The sequence below is a fragment of the Anolis sagrei genome, chromosome 1 (assembly GCF_037176765.1).
Source record: "Anolis sagrei isolate rAnoSag1 chromosome 1, rAnoSag1.mat, whole genome shotgun sequence".
NCBI lineage: Eukaryota > Metazoa > Chordata > Lepidosauria > Squamata > Dactyloidae > Anolis > Anolis sagrei.
The window spans coordinates 63,364,985-63,384,983 of record NC_090021.1 but is presented as its reverse complement, the minus strand read 5'-3'; the positions used below and the strand labels follow the sequence as shown (position 1 = coordinate 63,384,983).

The following is a 19,999-nucleotide window of genomic DNA, read 5'->3' as shown; positions in this document are numbered from 1 at the left end:
ATTTCTTCAGATTAATGGATATGTTTGCTTATAGTTGGATAAAGGATGCAGGAGCAGTACTGACACTTCCTTCAGTAATTCCCTGAGATGACACTGTCAATACAGACATTTCCCTTTCTTTACATGCAAATAGCCACACCTTTCCTCGACTATTTTCTTCTCACAGGAAACTCAAAGGATAAGAACTCAACACAGTCAGAATTCCAGTTTCTCTTTTTGTTACTAACTGATCCTCCCAAATGATAGCATGGGAAGAACTGTGTTCAGAATTTCAGGATGTTTTGGGGGGTTGGAGCCAATGATCCAGTTTGAACCAAAACATTTCTCTTCACTCAAACTTGCCCACAGGTTCAAGTGGATCTGTCACAATATTTTTGCAAGGACTTTCAGAGTAGTAGTTGTCTTACGACCTCATCATATGCAGGGAGACAAGTGTCTTCTCCTCTCTTCTCTCAACTGTTAGCACAGTCTCCTGCAGTGTATCACTTGATGCAGGGCTCTGTGGGTTTCTGTCCCAGCAATGTTGCAGCAGCCGAGCCCCGAGGAGTCGGGTGTATAGAAGAGCCAAAGAAGAAGCAGGGGGCAGTGGGGAAATGTCATGGGAAGGTATGCCATGGACCTTGACAGTACGTAACACAGTGTGATGGTTCCTTACGCTGCTCCAAGATTTCCACCACTGTCCCCCACTTTTAAAAGGGTCATCTGATGAGGTCCGTAGTCTCTAGTAACATAAAAAAGATGGGAGGGAGCAAGGGAATAAAGCAGCACCTTTAAAATTAACGGGTTTTTGTTTTAGTATGAACTATTTGTCCACTTTTTCACAATATAATAGTATACAGAAGATAGAAATTATGATCCGCATCCTAAATTTTCAGAGTGAGAGTCATGACATATATCCTTAAAGATCTCTTTGCATTCTATCTTACTCTCACATTTGTCTAAATATGTGAAAATCAACTGAAGTACCTCTTTAACATTATTGTGGTACTCTTGAAGTTAGGCATACCTGGGCTCATTGGAGCAGGCAAATTCATCCCTCATTTGGAAGTGCTGGTTTGGCCAAGCAGCAATTGCATGTTAATAACAAAGGTAACAGTTGTCATTCGGGTGAAAACCTGGCTCTGGAAACTGGCATTTGACGAGTGAGTCAATAACTCGTGGCTATATGGATGGAAGATGATGAACAACGATCTTGTTGTGACGACTTGGCCATTCTAATTTATATGATTGTATTTTTGGTTTTCTAATATGTTAGTGTATTACAGAATGTGATGTTTTTAAACAATTGTTTGTGATACTATTGTTGGAGACCGGCCTGAATCCCTCTACGGAGGTGAGAAAACACAAAAGTTCTAAATAAATAAATAAATAAATAAATAAATAAATAAATAAATTCACATGGCTGTGAACCTTTTACAATGGGATGAACCCATAGAATGTAAGATAGCATGTTACAGCATGACTGTAACCTTTAAAAATCCTTCTCTCTGTTCAGAGAAGCTGATTTTGAAGTTGCAGAAAAAAAACTTTCTATGATTTAGTTTGTCTGCTACTGGTTTAAACTGTGGTGTCTGGGGGATTAATCAGGTATCAGAGAGCAAAGCTGATAACCTTTATTCTTTATAATCCTCTCTTTAGTTTCATTTTAAGCAGGCATAAAAGGTTAATCCAACCTGGGCCTGCTGTGACACATCAAGCAGTGTTCTAGGAAGAAATAAACGTGATTGAATTACAAGGTAATTTCAAAGATGGCCAGCCTCTAGCAGTTGGTGAAATGGGATGGAATTAATGGGAGGCTCTCTTCTTAGCTGTGGATCAGAACCAAACTTGGTACACAGACTCCCCCCCTCTACCCCCCTTCAACTCCTTTAAATACAAAAACAAACAATTACCTTTTCTAATTTCTATCCTTACAAAATACCTAACTTGGGCATTGTCGGGTACCTAAGCTAGATATATTTCTAAAATGGAATTATGTATATAGACAATTTTGTCCCACCCTTAAATTCCGTTTTTGTCCACAAATTCACTACAGAACGAATTTGTAACTAAGATGAAAATTGAATAACATATTTTCATAGTATAGTTCATTCTAATAACCATTCCACTCTCCAAAAAGAAGGTAATATTTCACATTAATCAGAGGTTTGCCAACCACCACAAAGAAAATAAAAATGTCTTTCTTTCTCTCCCTCCCTCAGTTTTTAAAGCACTGCTGTAGTGGAGATACCGGGTTGAAACCTTGAGACTTCTTTATCAGCAGGCACTACTGTATTTGCATTTCTTTTCTCTCTGTAACTCCCACAGTACCTGGAATTGAAATGATTTCCCTGAATGTTGCCATGTAATTCAAAGTGTTTTGGGATGGCTTCATCTTCAGATGGCAAGAATCATTAGCTTTACAAAAGAGTCACTCCCAGAAGAAATAAAAACTGCACGAATGTTATCTATTTTTTAATATCACTGTCTCCTGAATGTTTTGACTTTCCCTATATGTGTCACCATAGGACATGCCATAATAAGGGATTGCACTTCAAATGTTACTGCTCCACCACTATTAGGATATTCCTATGTGCTTCAGAATAATGATGATGATGATGATGATGATGATGATGAGCGCACTGGGTGCTGTGCCAAAAGATCTCAGCCAGCATTTGGAAACAATAAACATCAACCAAATCACGATCTGTCAACTGCAAAAGGCCACCTTACTTGGATCTGCGTGCATCATTCAAAAATACATCACACAGTCCTAGATGCTTGGGAAGTGTTCGACTTCTGATTTTGTGATACGAAATCCAGCATATATATCTCATTTGCTGTGACATACTGTGCTTTTGTGTCAGTAAAATAACCTTTATTTGTACCCTGCCACCATCTCCCCAAAGGGAACTCGGGGTGGCTAACATGAGGCCAAGCCCAAAGTTACAGTACAGCAAAATAAAATACTAAGAAGCAGAAAATGCCATCAAAATAAATACATGAAAAAAACAAAATAAAAGAAACAGTTACAAAATAACACGATAGAGAAATAGAACACAGTGGGCAGTCAAAGCAGACTGAAGCTGAGCTAACATTTTTCACTCCCATTCTGACTATCTGAAGGATCACTGTTTCCAAAGCAAACACAATGAGCAGTTTTAATATTTCATATGAAAGATTTGCATGGGCTTCAAGTGCTGGCAAGAACAAAAAAATATGCAATTAAATTAGGAAGGAGTAGGAAAGTATGATAGCAGCTAATTATGCCTGCAGATCATCAGTCCTGGCAAGTTTCCTTTCATTTTCTCCCCCTCCCCAAAGAGCTTCAAAGCAGAGAGCTCTTTGGTATTTGTGTGTGTGTGTGTGTACAATCAATCCTCCACATTTGCTGGGGTTAGGGGTATGGAACTCCCACAAAAGTATTTTTTAACCTACGAGAACAGAACACCTTTCTGGGAATCTCTATGTCCTCCAGCATGAATCTACAGTCAATTTCCAGAAGTGATTTCCAGTTCATTTTTCATAACATTAATCCATAACATTGTTGCATAACAGCTGGGTGTTAAGCTGTGGTGTTTAAGCAATCCCATATGATAAACTAATAACTTTCCCTCATGTGCTGGAGAAGACCAGTTCAATATGTGTGCTACATTCTTCTTTCTTTTCAACTTGCTACAGAGAGGCAGCTGATGATGTGCAAATGGTTAATATGAGTACAATTTGTGTATAGTCTTTTTGTGCTTAACACATCTTGGTAACCTAAAATTATTGCACAAATTGTCTCATCCAATGGCAAAAAGTTCATGCACCCTAAAATGTTTTTTTTTCCTTCTTTTTTTCTTTTTTCTTTTCTTTTGGCAAAGTTAGTTTGACCTTGCCTTCCTCTGATGCTGGAGAAGATGTGACTTTCCAAAGACTACATAGAGGGTTTCCATATCTGAGCAGGGATTTGAACCCTGAATTCCCAGTGTCCCAATCAAACACAAGAGTCAAACTACACTGTGGTGGAGGCTCCTTCTTTGGAAGCTTTTAAACAGAGGCTGGATGGCCATCTGTCAGGGGTGATTTGAATACAATATTCCTGCTTCTTGGCAGGGGGTTGGACTGGATGGCCCATGAGGTCTCTTCCAACTCTTTGATTCTATGATTCTATGATTCTTCCAGAGAGATAAATGCAGACTGAGCATCTTTACATGGTTCGGAGTGACACCCAGTGGTAGAATATCAGATTGCATATTAGATATCTGTAGATAATGTGGAGTAATACACATCTAGAAGACTGTTGTTACTGGTTATTTGGCTAAGAGCAAAAATCAGACCCAGTCTACACTGCCATATACTGCAGTTTCACAGTGCAGTTTAAATGCATTGAACAGCATTATACGGCAGCATAGATTCATACAATGTACGTCAATGTTGTTAAACTGCATTATATTGCAGTGTAGATAGGGCCTCAAAATAGGAGAAACTGAAAATGTCCAATGAAACCTGATAAGAAGGAAATATGGCATTTTCATGTCTCTAGTTCTTCAGCAACCTTGCAGGCCATAAATATTTCATGTTTCGACATTTCAGAAAAGATGAGTGAAGGCAGCTCACTGGGTGGCACCCCATCTTTGTAATTTGTATGCTGAACCTACCATATGTAAAGAATGATTAGAACTGAAGGAAGGGGACATAACAATTGGAAGAAGGAACATCAGTAACAACATGTAACATAATTTTTCTCCCTGGGTTATGAATGTCATTTCCTAATTGGTTCTATCATAAAAACATGGAAAAAGTTTATTAAACTGCAAAAACATTGTTTTTGCAGGACATCCTGCAGCACATTTTGGTATAGTTTTTCAATGAATTATAGAGTCTCAACTATAGAATCATAGAATCATAGAAATGGAAGATATCTCGTGGGCCATTCAGTCCAACCCCCTGCCAAGAAGCAGAAAAATTGCATTCAAAGCACCCTCGACAGATGGCCATCCAGCCTCCAAAGAAGGAGCCTGCACCACACTCTGGGGCAGAGAGGTCCACTGCTGAACAGCTCTTACAGTCAGTAAGTTGCTTTTAATGTTCAGGTGGAATCTCCTTTCTTGTAGTTTGAAGCCATTTGTCCTAGTCTCCAGGGCAGCAGAAAACAAGCTTGCTGCCTCCTCTCTATGATTTTACCTCACAAATTTATACATGGCTATCATGTCCCCTCTCAGTCTTATCTTCTGCAGGCTAAACATGTCCAGCTATTTAAGCCCCTCCTCATAGGGCTTGTTCTCCAGACCTTTGATCATTTTAGTCGCCCTCCTCTGTACACATTTAATCTTGTCAATATCTCTCTTCAATTGTGGTGCCCAGAATTGGACACAGTATTCCAGGTGTGGTCTAACCAATTCTACATAGTTTGTGGCAATCACAAAAATGATGTTTTTGGAGTGTAGTGATTTCTTTCAAAGTAAGTAACATACAATTAAACAGGAAATAACATTTTCAAACCACAAAGATATTTTTTCCAAATTTTGTTGCATTGTGTAATTTAAGACATGCAGATGACACCATAATACTAGTAGAAAATAGAAAAAGACTTGGAACAACTCCCAAAGATAATCAAGAAAGAAAATATGAAGACAGAGAAATACTGAACATTAATAAAACAAAAAATGACCCCAAACAATCTGCATAATTTTAAAGAAGATAATAAGACATTGAAAGAGTTCATGATTCTCCATACTTTGGCACCAAAATGGAAACTGCAGTCAAGAAATCAAAAGAAAACTAGGCCATAGAAAGACAGCTATGAAAAAATTACAGAAGATCATGAGGTGTATTATTTGATAGTAAAGTTAGGCTAATGCATGTCATTTTATTTCCCATTTCTGTGTGTGGTTGTGAATACTAGACAGTAAAGAAAGCTGATAGGGAGTAAATTAACACATTTGAGATGCGGTCCTGGAGAAGAGTACATGTTTGACAAGACCTTCTCTGATTTGACAACATACACTGTAATGCAGAATCAAAATAGCACGTTATCTGGGTCTCCTTTCTGAATATCCATCCATACCTAGGCTTATGATATCAAAGAGGTTTCAGTAAGATAGTTTGAATGTCATCATAGTGAATAGCTTTAAAAGTGTTTGTTTTGAAAATTGCTCTCAAGTGTCACCTTTCTGCACTGCAAGGTTTAGATTGCAATCCTTGGAAGTGAAGCTCCGTGGACTCAGTTGTGCAATAAATAGGGGCAGAACTATACCGTTATGTAAAGTCCCAAAGTGTGATATTCCCACAATATCACTCTTACAGTTCTCAAAGGATAAATGTCACAATAATATAACATGGTTCAGAATACTTATTTTGTATCTGACCTTGCAATTATAATAATATTTTCCTATAAGATAATTGATGTGCATGTAACCATATGAGATTAAAGATGTAATATTTCCAAAAAAACTGGAACTTGGGGGAAAAACCTGAATTTTCTGTTTTCTTCAAGAAAAAAAAAGTTTGGAAAAATCCAAAAGACATCTTGAAAGTTACTTTGTTAGTTTAGGAACTTAAAATGCACTATATATAACATGATATACTATTAGATTGATATATACTTACATGTGCAAGAAATAGAATTGATCTGTTTCACAGCATCTATATTCAGCAAGGAGCTGCTATGTTACTATGTGACTGATGCATCTTCGTGACTCAGTAATAGGATTTCTTAGCGCCTCTGCTATGTAGCTAAGTATACATAAAGGGATGTAATGTGGACCGTAAGAGACAATTCTGGCCATAATTCCAAACTGTAAAAATATCTACATTTTTTTAAAAAAACTCTTAAATAACCTTTTTGTTACAAAGCTTATTGTTTGTTTGTTTGATGGTTCATTGAATTTATATGCTTGCTTTCTGCCAGAATGGGTCCCATGATGACTATGTGGATTCAATGAAGTTCCATAGAGTGAGTCGTAAAAAGTATTAATGAGAAAGAACAAATGAGATAAGATAGGCTGCAGCAATATGGTTACTGAATTAGTTTGCAACAGTTGGAATAAGCTGAGGATAAAGGGGGAAAGAGGAAGGAGGAGAAAGAAACTACGACATTTTATGAGCAGTTGAAAAAGTGGGATAATAGATTAATTGGGAATATTTCTGACAAATCGGAACAATTGGACAAGAACTCACCCATGAGCCACAAGTGATTTGAGTGTTTGCAGTTGGTTCTTAAAGCCTCCTTCCAACTTTTCTGATTCCCCTTATGACAATGTAAGAAAACCCCAATGAACCAGGGAAATATTCAATTCATTCATGTCTTGAAGTATGTGCCAACAGGCCCAAGGTGGGAAAATGTTCTGAAAATAACTGGCAGTGATTTCTGCTTTTGTGTACATACTGTAGAAAGGGATATAGCCTACATCAGATTTTAAGTGCCAGAAAATGTATCTGAGTTTAACACTTCTGGAATAAGCAAGAAAAATAGAGTTGTATAGGTTTGAAGTGTGGCTTTGTGTCTCCATTCATTCTAAATCAAAACTACAAAACAATTTCCTACCCTAATTCAGAATTATGCAGAGAGCAACCCTACACGCTGGGTGCATCTATAGATGGAGTTTAGTCAGTGGATTCCTGACATTTTTCTCTTTCTACTTTATCTCTGAAAATCTGCTCTCGAGTTTAGGAGAATTATCTGAAACAATAATGTGGAGAGTTTTATTATCTGTAACATATGTAGACTCATAATCACATAGCTATTCAAATTAAGATGAAAACCAAGCAATGTTAAAGTAGGTTATTCAAAACCAGAAATGGATCACAAATTAAAGGTAAAGATTTTAAATTTTGTTCTCTCAAATGACAGTCAACACTTGCCTAAATTTGCCTTCCAGTGATATACTACTAACAATAGCAAAGGAATGAGGAAATGCAGGAGACAATTGTCTATATAATTTCAGTGACACCGTGTCTCCAACATCCATCCTGTAGAGATAATCCAGTAATTATAGTCAATGGTAGCAGAATTTACTAACAGATCCGTAAAGATCAATATGGTACTACTTGAACCATCTTTCACCTGGAGTAGTTTCTCAGGGCGTTTCTACACTGGCTTATTATTTGGGGGCCAGTCTGGAGAAGAAATGCTCTAGACTGGCTCCAAAGGCTGTGGAGATGTTTACATACTCTATCTTTTCCTAATGTGGGGCTAAAATGGTTTAACCCCTTTTAGCCTGCATTACACCTGGAAATCCCTGGACATCATGAAGACATCCAGGAGCAACTTATGGACTACTTTGGGTTTTGTGGCCAGTGTAGAGAAGTCCTCAACAATACCCATGATTCCACAACCTTGAGACATAACAATGAAAATAGTAGCAAAGTGTACCAATTATACAGTGATGCACCCCAAATCTATTTCAATTCCATACTCTGAAATCAGATTGAAATAAATCCAGATAATCTGATTTCTCCAAGTACATCTAAAATTGCGGAAACATCTTGCCCAGAAAGTGGATATAAGCATCGAGGCAGTAGTTCTCACATACCACTGTGTTATGCAAGAGTACCATGGGGCTTATTCAATGGTGTTTTATTTTTGAAATGTGATATTCCAAAATCAGAAAGGCCTTTCAGCTAAACAAGATATCAAATTCTATGTAGAGTCTTATACAACACCAAGTAAAGTTAATGAGCTTATTTTAAATTATTCCAAGGGGAACTTATTACATTGAGTCATACCCCTATCTGCAAGGTATACCAGATCACATGTTTCCCACATATTCACAGATCTTATTTAAACATGGACATTAGCTTTGTGTCTCCAACAGCGTTTCCATATAGAGCAAAGTGAGGGTGAGCACAAGTGAGCACTGGTAAGGGTGGGCACAGAAAATGTCAAAACACAGAAATAAGTTTATTGCTGTAATAGACAAGGCAATGGCTGATGGTAACAAAATGGAACCCGAAGATCTACTGTTTTTGTATAAGCAGGTTTTGTATCCATCTACTATTTGCAGCCCAGAAACCTTCAAAGCTCTTGAGTCCTTTGAAGCAAGGAATGATGATGTGTTCCTAGCAGGTTATCCCAAGTCTGGTAAATACTTTTTTTGTTATGGATATGTTACATTGAAAAGAATTCTGAACAATGGAATGAAAATGCCAAATGATCGGAGGTGAGAGCCTGTCCACCTACTGGATGGGTGCAACTGATGGAACTTTCCTTTCCCCTGCAGTCTCTCACCATAGACTGCAAGTCATCTCCTAAGTTTTGGGAGACCCATCAGAGCAACTTGAGAGGTGTGACTATGGGGAGGGAGTGGAATTCTGATGCAAGAGAAGAGACTGAGGCTGATTCTGGACAGTATACATTTTTTACATGTAAAACTTCTAAGCCTCAGACATGGATTCCTGCAAGTTTCTGGGCCAAATCTGACATAAAAAGGGGAAATAAGTTGAGGAAAAAGACATACAATTGTATGGGGAGGAATAAGTACTGTGGAATGGTCTATTAAAATATTACAAATCATATTATGGCAAGCAATATGATTTCTGTGAATAAACTGATGGATCAATTAATAGCATGCAGAGTTTTAAAACCATGAATACACGAAAAATTGAAGTTTTAATATTTTTTGCAAAACAGATGTTTTGTTATGATTTACCAAGACCTTTCACTACTTTCATAGCTATATAAATGTAAGCATAGTTATGAGTGAACCAAGGAATTGGCCCTTTAATCTCCAGTCCCCAACTCTGTTATTTAGCTGTATTGCATTAGAATCCAGAAGCTTACTACTTAACCATGTTGCACATAGAGCAGCTCCCTGGAGTTTAAGTTGAATTTAAGGTGATGATTATGGAAATGTTTCCACAGTCATTAATACTGCATATATACAGAGTACTTCCAATCCATAATTCTAGGTCATAAATCTGTATGCAGGTTACCCGTCATCATCATCATCAATCATTATCATTATTACTATTATGATTTATCAACGATCATTTGCATTGTTCAGTCTGTAAATTAAGTTATGCCTAAATTATTTGTTTAGTTTTACCTTATACTTTTCCTGGCTGACAGCTCTGGTATTAGTAAGGTGGCAAATCTGTCCCAAATCTTGATTCTAACATTAAAAGAGCTATTCAAGGTGTTTTTGTAGATAGGATTGAGTACTCTGGATAGCTCTTTTTAAGTTCAGATAAAAATCCAGGACAATCTTCATACTTACATATTAATCAACAGCTTCTTCTGTGTGATATGTTACGACTCACAACTTTCAGTTTATTTTGGTGTTTGCACCTTCCTTCCTTCCCTTTTTCCTCTTCCTCTATTTATTTTTGTCTTCTTCCTGCACAACTTCCCAGGTACAAACTGGGTTGGTCAGATCTTAACAGATTTGGTAACAACATCTGCAAAGCATACTGAAAACTTTAATAGCCTGGAGGATGATGATAATGATGAACTGGAAGAATTTCCGTATCTTGAAGTTGGTGATGCTGAAAAGTATCAGGTAGGTTTAGAATACTTGCTAAAGTTAAAAGAGAGAGAGAGAGAGAGAGATTCTGAATAATTCCATAAAATGTTTTTTGACTCAAAGTTTTGATATACCATTTGTCGTATCATATGTGAAAAATTGCACTACAATAATTTTGGCTTCTTTATTTCAAGCCAAATGATAAAAGTAGGAACCCATGAAGCCATGATGGCTAATGTCTTTTAGGCCAGTGGTGTGCTGAATTTACTTTAGAATTCAGTCTAAATATTAAAAAAACTACTCAAGGTTCCAAAAATATTCTGAAGATATTTTGAAAAGGTCATTTGAATTAGAACCTAGAACTGAATAATACCCCACAGGGGAGGGGGGGGGGGAGGTGTTGAAAAAAAAAGCAAATCATGAAGAGTAGTTCCATAACAACAATAATTTAAATAGTATAGTTCATTTTATATTTTATATAGACTTGATGAAATCAATTTAATGTTTGCTTCTCATAGACTTAGCATGGGAATTTGGCTAACCAGTTAAGATTTATGAGAAAACCAGTTTTTTTATCTTGAAATATTGGGGGGGGGGGGGAGAGAGATTGAACCCCTATACCCCCTCCCCTGGCTATAGCCCTGCCCACTGATATGTAAGGCACCAACTGCTTTTTCTTTGAAGAGCATCTAGGGAAGAAAGCTTAGGAACTATGTGAAGAACATTTGCTAGAGACTACTGTTGGTGAGGTATTATTTTCTGGGGGGAGGGGGGTTGTGTGTGTGTCACATAACTGCATTGCATTTTATTTTTCTGACTGTGGGCAGACGAAGGTTGTAAACAGGGTATTTTTTGTGTCAGGAACGACTTGAGAAACAGCAAGTCACTTGTGGTGTGAGAGAATTGACTATCTGCAAGAATGTTACCCAGGGGATGCTAGGATGTTTGATGTTTTACCATCCATGTGGGAGGCTTCTCTCATGTCCCCACATGGGGAGCTGGAGCTAACAGAGGGAGCTCAACCTGCTCTCCCTGGATTTGAACCACTGACCTGTTGGATAGCTGTTCTGCCAGCACAAGAGTTTACCCCATTGTGTCACTGCAATGAAAACAGGTGAAGACAGTACATTATCCAGGTCTGAACTTCATAGTAGCTTCCATGTTTCATTATTCTGGAAAGATGCTGAACCATTTGAGAGCAATACTCTGTACATTTTATACACACCTTGTGATGATGGCTGTTTGCTTTCCAGTAATGTCAAGGTTTTCAGAGGCTAATGACCTTATCACAGTTACAGTTGTTCTGTCCTGCTTAGTCTCAAATCAGTGGGGCAGTGGGGTAACTCTGTCACCAAGTATCCCATTGCCCACATAGCAAGTAGAAAAAAGAAGAGAAGGAAGCAGAGGGGAGGATTTGCTTGGGGAAAGAAAGGAGCCAGGGTTAAGTTTGTCCTGGATGGAGGGGAAGCCGGAAGTTTCCTAGTTGCATCTTGCCAGGTTTCTGCAGGTTTCAGGCAAGATCAACGTAGAGGAAAAGAAAAAGATGCAAGTCAGGTGCACAGGGCAATGCAGATACAGATTGCAAATTGTTAATGTTTACTTGGGAAGAAGGAGGCGGAGAGAGCAACCAGGCACCCAGTCATATGCCTGGCCCAGCCTTGCACTCACCATGAGAAGCTTTTAAAAATCATCATTGTTCTAATTTTTTTTTCTTACTCCTCCCAATGGCCAAGGGATGGGAGGAAGGGAAGGATGAGGGAAACTGGAGATGGGGACAAAATCTGAGAAAACTAAGCAGGGAAGCTGCAATTACCTGGTGGGAATACGGGGCAATCCCTTTGCCCCATGCCCTACATTACCCGTGGTGATGCTTCCTCATCACATGGGGGAAAGCATTGCTGCATGGCTTTCCTCTATGCTGGCTCCTGGAGGAAGCTTTGTAGGATGCTTCCTCTACTGTTTAGGCATAGAGCTCCAAAGGAAGTCACTCTGTGTTGTGTGAACCATGCCTGAACTGTGTTGGAAAGCCTCCTGTGCCACCCATCACATGACGCAGGATGACTTCTGGTGGGGCTGCCTGCTTCAACTGTGAAGGAAGTGTCCATGTCATAGGATGCTTTCTCCACAGTTCAACCCACCTTGAGCCATGAGGAGAGGCAGATAAGATAATAATAATAATAATAATAATAATAATAATAATAATATAACAACAATAATAACAGTTCCTGGGAAAAAATTGAGAGCCAAATTGACAAAGAAAAAACATGGCTGTGGCTCACAAATGGAACTTTGAAAAAGGAGACGGAGGGCCTGATTCTGGCAGACCAAGAACAAGCCATTAGAACCAATGCCATCAAAGCCAGAATTAAAAAGCCGATGAGAGATCCCAAATGTAGACTCTGCAAGGAAGCAGATGAAACAATAGATCACATTCTCAGCTGCTGCAAGAAGATCGCGCAGGCAGACTACAAGCAGAGGCATAACACCGCTGCTCAGATGATTCATTGGAACTTGTGCCACAAATACCATCTGCCTGTGACAAAGAACTGGTGAGATCACAAGCCGGAAAAAGTTACAGAGAATGAACATGTCAAGCTAATCTGGGACTTCCGGATTCAGACAGACAGAGTTTTGGAGCACAATACTCCTGACCTCACAATCGTGTTAAAAAACAAAGTATGGATTGTCGATGTTGCAATCCTAGGGGACAGCAGGATTGAAGAGAAACAACTGGAAAAGCTGACACGATATGAGGATTTAAAGATCGAACTGCAAAGACTCTGGCACAAGCCAGTCAAGGTGGTCCCAGTGGTGATCAGCACAGTGGGTGCATTGCCTAAAGATCTTGGCCTGCACTTAAACACAATCAGTGCAGACAAAATTAACATCTGCCAGCTGCAGAAGGCCACCTTACTGGGATCTGCACGGATTATTCGCCAATACATCACACAGTCCTAGACACTTGGGATCCAATATAACAGCCAGCAGAGTGTCTGCTGTGGATTCATTTTGTTGTGTTTCAAATGATAATAATAATAATAATAATAATAATAATAATAATAATAATAATAATAAGATGGGCATTGTGGGGATACATGCCTGAACAGTAAATGGGATGAGGTGATAAGAATGTGTGACTTACCCAAGGTTACTCAGTGGGTTTTCAGGGGCAAATAGAGGCTTGTCCCCTGGTCTCCATAACCATACTTCATGGTTCAAACTAATATGCTATACTAGTACCTTACAAACCCCTTACTATGGTATTTTGTTCTACAAACATTTTATTGTGGAGAACTTGACCACACATTTTAACCACGCATAAGACAAATTCTTACCTATGTGAGCCAATAATTTTCACCAATGTTAGGAGGGGAGGCGAATGAGAGAGGCTTCAACCCTTATTTCAGTGGTCCAATCTGTGGTAGCTCAACTGTAGGGGGATTCTAAATATGTTCCCTCCACCGGGCATAAAAACATAGAGGTTAAAAGAATTCATCTGCCTCCTACTTAATTTAAGCTCAAATATAAATAAAAACTATATTTTCATGACCATCTGTATTAAGGGTTTTTTTTTTTTTTATCATAGTTCTACATACATTTACTAGCCAGTGGTTCACTGCTTTCATGGGACTCACTTTTGCATAGAAATCCATAGGGTTACATTGAACAGTTGAATTTTTTGAGATGTAAATGTTAAAGTTATATTGTTTAATTATGTCTCTCTCCACAGTTCAACCCCCATTTACCCTCACCTCATTGCTGTATCGCTACCCTTCATTTTACCAAAGAGGATGGAAAATTTACCTTCTAGAAGAGTTATATTTACACATCTTCTTCCAAACAATCTGCCAGCATCTGTTTTTAAGAGAGAGGCCAAAGTGAGTAGGTTTTGGGGTTTAATGAGTATTTCAGCACAGCTACTAATTACTATTCATTCTGAAAGTTCAGGAGCAAAATCATTAAAGTAATACCCATTGACCATATGTTTGTATGTTAGGTTTAATAGTTATCTTTTTGCTGGTCCTTCCCCATTGCAATTCAAATCACTTACAAAGGAGTATCTGATAGGCTTGATTTAATGCCAGTCAAAACTAGCCAAGGAAAGCAATTACTGTACATTTAATAAGCCTTCGTTGGCCTCAACCAGAGTATTTTTCAAGGACAATCTAAAAGGGAGGCGGTAAAGAGGAAAAAAAACCCTAAAGAGAAAGAAGGAGTTGAAGGAGCTGATTATACTAAAAAAAAATCATAGATATTGAAATTGTATCCACAATGCAGAACTAAAGCAGTTTAACCCCAAATTAACTGACATGGGGCAATGCAATAGGATTCTAGAATTTCTTGTTTTCTGAGATATTAACCCTTCTGTATCCCAGAATTACACATCCTGGAGCTAAGACAATTAAAATGATACCAAATTGCTATAATTCTGCAGTGTGGATCATTTTCGAGAGAGATTGGTTAAGGTTTCCTGCTTCCTGCTTCCAATTTGCCTGAGCTTTTGAAAATAAAGGACATGTGAATATTACTCCTGAACTTGTTGTCTGATATTAATCTTTTAAAAATATAACATTTTTGTCAACATAGCCACAAAAGCATTATAAATATTACAACCTGACATTGCAAATATTACACATACAAACATTCTTTACTTACAGATACTACTGCTGATTAGAAATCCCAAAGATGTGGCTACTTCTTTCTACCATTTTTCCAATGCATTGTCTCCTCTTCCTTCTTACAAGACCTTCGATGATTTTTTTACAGATTTTATGAAGGGAAAAAGTAAAGTATATTTATTTTTGCATAATTTTAAAATATTATTTCCATGTTCTGTAGACATTCAGTAACTTATTTATTCTTGGGTGGACATGAATAAAAGAGACAATTATATGAAAATGGGAAGATTCTCAATAATTGCATACATCTTGGGCAAGGAAATCCTGTTGTTCTAGGAATGCAAAAGAATCTTCAGATTTTCAGCTATTCTTCCTTTTATAGCTGCCTTATGTTCTTTGTGTTTCTTTACAGTGCCATGGGGCTCTTATTTTGACTATGTTTTTGAATGGAGCAAGCACGCAGATAGGAAAAACATAATGACAATAACATACGAAGAACTGAAAGAGGTAGGAGTGTTGCTGTATGTAGAACACTTTGTGTAAGTATACCTTGGTATTCTGATAATTATGAAAATCAACAAAATGCTTCCTGATTATCTGCCTAACCGGACTGCTCATGCAAAGCCAAACACTCACATTGTTTAATGTATTGTCAAAGGCTTTCATGGCCGGAGTCACTGGGTTGTTGTAGGTTTTTCGGGCTGTATGGCCATGTTCTAGAAATATTTTCTCCTGATGTTTCACCTGCATCTATGACAGGCATCCTCAGAGGTTGTGACCTGAAAAACCTACAACGACCCACTCACATTGTTTGTCAAGTATGACACTGTACGCTTAACTGTATGTCCACAAAGAGGTTGAATGAACAGGTTGCAAATTATTTGACATTATTATTGTGGATTTATTGTAAATAACTGAAAATGGCATTTAACTTTAACACAAAACTCCTTAACTCTTTTCTTATTCTCAGCTTCCCAAACCCTAGTCAGATTTCCATTTGGGGCACAACTACACTGATCACTTAGGTCAGGGTGAAACCAGCAGAGAAGGAAGCAGTTTCTGTGTGTGGATGATTAGATGGGAAGTCCTAGAACTGGGTTGAGGCTTGGATAGTGCTTATGAACATGGAGGAGGCTGGCTTGAGCCACTTCTAGGATCCATAGTATCCTTGGCTTGAGAGCTGCAGATAATGCAGTTTTTAAAAACTCACCCTTCCATAATGTGCATGTGCAGATTGGTGGAGTGCCCCATCTCTTAATTGCTTTTGCAGTGCAATGTGGTTGCACTCAAGCATACTATTGCATACTATTTTGGCTTAAAGAGCTCTTAAAGTGCATTCACAGCGTGCATCATATAAACACCACACTGTCAAACCGTCTTCAAACATCATTAAATTGTCACTGTGGATGTGTTCTGCTCTTTGATTGTCCTTACTCTGTTTCATCTTTTCCTATTTGACTCCTATCTGACTCTTTAGTAGATAATTTAGTAGTATGTATTTCTCTCTTTGATATGCCCCTGTTCATAAGCTGTGATTGGTTGGTTTTACCCAGGCTTTACCCACTTTCACATCTCAAAATATTACATTTCAACATCTTTCTCAAGAAGCAACTAACAATTACCCAGTACATTTTTATTTTCTTCATTTCAGAATAGGGCATTGGGAGTGAAACAAATAAGTGAATTCTTTGAACTGCATTTATCTGATGAAGAGATTCAAGGGGTTGTAGACAGAAGCAGTTTTGAGGCAATGAAAGAAAATTCTACAAGTACTCATGGTGCATTGGGCAGTGTCCTTTTCCGTAAAGGTAAGTTTCCAAAACTAAGTTTAGACTACATCGTTTGAAAGGAAACTATGATCATTACCTTTTGGTGACATCAGTTTAGGACAACCTGAAATATTATTCTTTTTTTTCTCCTAAACTTGTGCCCTTGTCAAATTTCACTGCATATGGCTAATCCTGGACCTATGTTTTCAACTAGAAACTTATATCCAGAATGTGTAGTTCATATAACTGATCGTAGGTTGTAATGTACAAACAATACACAAGCTATTTTGTTCTGGCACGTATCTTTATTCATGAATTTCTCTGTGTCTAGGTGGTTTTCAAGTATGTGCTTGTATTTTCTTTTGAATAAAATTCCATTGTCAGCCTGAATTAAAGAAGGACGTGTTCAATCAATGAAAACATAGTAAATCAACCCTTATATACATTATTTATTTATTTATCATATTTATACCCCTCCCTTCTCACCCTTTAGGAGACTCAGAGTGGCTTACATAGATATGAAGAAAGTTGATGCCAACGTAAACATACATCAAATAAAATAAAACATTAAGACAATCACTAAAAACATATCAAGCATTAAAACCACTTATTTAAAATCTCGCAGTCTGATACCATAGTCCGAGGCCATTCCAATTGTCATTGTACCCTTCTGTGTTCTCTTATTGCACTGTTACTGACCAAAAGCTTGGTCCCACATCCACGTATTTAGCTTTTTCCTGCAAGTCAGGAGGGAGGGGGCTGATCTGATTTCACTCAGGGAGGAGGTCCATAGCTGAGGGGCCACCACTAAGAAGGCCCTGTCTCTCATCCCCACCAACCACACCTGCTAAGGAGGTGGGACTGAGAGCAGGGCCTCCCCAGAAGATCTTGATCTCTTATATGGCTCATAGAGGGAGATACGTTCGGAGAGGTAAACTGGGTAAACTACATTTCATGAGTTCAGCGGATTAACTCTAGATGGGATTAATAGCTGAATTAACATCAATATTTTTCAAACAAGTGCCCAATATGAAATGAAAACCATGTAATATAACCAAAGAGAGGCAACCACAGATCACACTCACATGACTCAGGAAAGTGTTACTTGTATTACATGATCAACAATAAGTTGAGGAAGGCTTTTTCTTTTAAATTGAATTCATAGCAATTATGAATTCCTTCATAGATCCAGGAACTCCTATGCATTTAACTAAACAACATATAACTAATATTGGTGGGTGAACTCTCAAAGGGGAGAAGGCCTTCTTCCTTACACTTCACCATGCTGTCAACACAGCATGCATCATAACAGATACAGAATGAGTAGTAGATGGGAAGGATATATTTTCTAGCCCAGATTAAATTGAAAGGTAGAGAAGAATTTGGTAGACCATTATGCTTCCCTGATAATGAAAGTGAGTGTTAGGAGCAAGGTTTATGTTCTGGATGAAAGAATTACAAAACACGGTAACTTGTCTAACAATGAGCCTCTGGCTCATGTGTTCCGATAGTATCCCTGTAATTATTTAAGTGACATTTGGTTACATAGCTCCAACCACTCCCAATGCCAATATGGCCCATCTTCAATTATTTTCTTCTTATTTATAATTTTCTTGCCATTCTTCACTTATCAATTTCCTTCCATTTTTCTTTGTACTTTGAAGAATATGCTACCATTTCGCTGATTTGCTTTAGAGACCAATAGCAGCAAAACTGTATCAGTTAATGAAAAAAATAATTAGAGCAGGATAGATCTGATATTATGGTAGAATGAGGGATTGTATTATATTTTAATATTAATAACTCATTGATATAATAACCAGTAATATATATATATACTCTGTTCAGGCAGTGTTAGTGACTGGAAGAACTTCTTCAGTGAAGATCACAATCAGAAGATGGATATGATATTTGAAGAACGCTTAAGTGGGACAAAACTGGGAGAAAGGTTGAAATATGGAGTTTATTGTAAACCCTGAAGCCTGCAACAAAACTGTCAGCTTTTCCTGTACTATAATTAATGAATTGTTTTAAATATATCAGGAAATAGTTAGCTTAGTTATGTCTATGGATCAAAATTAAATCCAATGTCAGAAATAGGCACTACTGTTGAAAATGTCCCAGAATGTTTCAAACCAGAAGGCTCCTTTCTTTATATGTAGTGAACTTGTAAGAAAGCAAAAATGTTTTAGTCAATAAAAATACAAGTCAATAAAAATAAAGATTTACAGTACTGTATTACCAAAATAGATCATGTATACTTTATTCATGGGTGGCATTTTGCATATTTATATACAATGAGATGGAACCCAAAGCTAAACACAAAATGCATGTATTTTGCATATCTACTTCATATACAGAACCTAAAGGTAATTTTATACAATATTTTATTTATAATTTTGTGCATGAAACAAAGTTTGTGTACACTGAAGCAACAGAAAGCAGAGAGGTGACTATCTCAGCCATCCAAGTGGACAATTTTGGATTTTAAAGTGAATTTTGGAATTCTGGATAAGAGATGCTCATCCTGTATGGATCATTCTCCAATAACAGCAGAAAGAATACTATTTACTCAGACTTGGAAACATTTACAAATTGTTCATTAAGAGTGCTGAATTAGCTCAAAATTTGATTTATTTTATTTACTTACAGTATTTATATACCACCTTTCTCAGCCCGCAGGGGACTCAGGGCGGATCACAATGTACATATACATGGCAAACATTCAATGCCATAAACACACAACATATATAAACAGACACACAGAGGCTATTTACCTTTCCAGCTTCATGAGTATGCTTTGCATTCTGACCACCAGGGGAGCTGTTGCTTCACCGTCCACTTGTGACACCAATGGAGTGCTTCCTCATTCTTTTGCACGCTGCTGGAGAGTTTGATGGCACTGTAAATTAGTTAAATTAGCCTCCCTGCATAAGTGGTACCTACATTTCCTACCTGATAGATGCAACTGCCTTTTGGGCTGCAAAGGTCGACAGCAAGTTAGAAAAATGGGCAGGAGCTTACTCCAACCCGGGCTGACTTCAAACTCATGACCTTTCAGTCAGTAGTGATTTTAATGCAGCTGACTCCCAACCAGCTGCACCACAACCCGGTCTAAGACTATATTAACATGGGTTTTAAAGAATAAGACGATTGCTTATTTATTTATTTACAGGATTTATAT

The 19,999-nt window shown here is 37.8% G+C and overlaps 1 protein-coding gene across 1 annotated transcript; it reads left to right on the top strand.

Annotated features, from left to right (window-relative positions):
* The first annotated feature begins 8,844 nt into the window (after window positions 1-8,844).
* On the top strand, window positions 8,845-18,803 carry LOC132775659 (sulfotransferase 6B1-like). Its single transcript, XM_060776450.2, has 7 exons — window positions 8,845-9,046; window positions 10,318-10,463; window positions 14,216-14,305; window positions 15,086-15,212; window positions 15,459-15,553; window positions 16,698-16,854; window positions 18,664-18,803. The coding sequence occupies exons 1-7, from the start codon at window positions 8,845-8,847 to the stop codon at window positions 18,792-18,794; spliced, it is 948 nt and encodes a 315-aa protein (XP_060632433.2). The 3' UTR covers window positions 18,795-18,803.
* Window positions 18,804-19,999: the final 1,196 nt, after the last annotated feature.

Excerpts from the sequence above, each read along its gene's own strand:
- LOC132775659 (XM_060776450.2), top strand. The coding sequence starts at position 8,845 with ATGTCAAAACACAGAAATAAGTTTATTGCTGTAATAGACAAGGCAATG. Across the intron at positions 9,047-10,317 it reads AGCAGGTTATCCCAAGTCTG|GTACAAACTGGGTTGGTCAG; the intron begins GTAAATACTTTT and ends ACAACTTCCCAG. Across the intron at positions 15,554-16,697 it reads CATACGAAGAACTGAAAGAG|AATAGGGCATTGGGAGTGAA; the intron begins GTAGGAGTGTTG and ends TCTTCATTTCAG.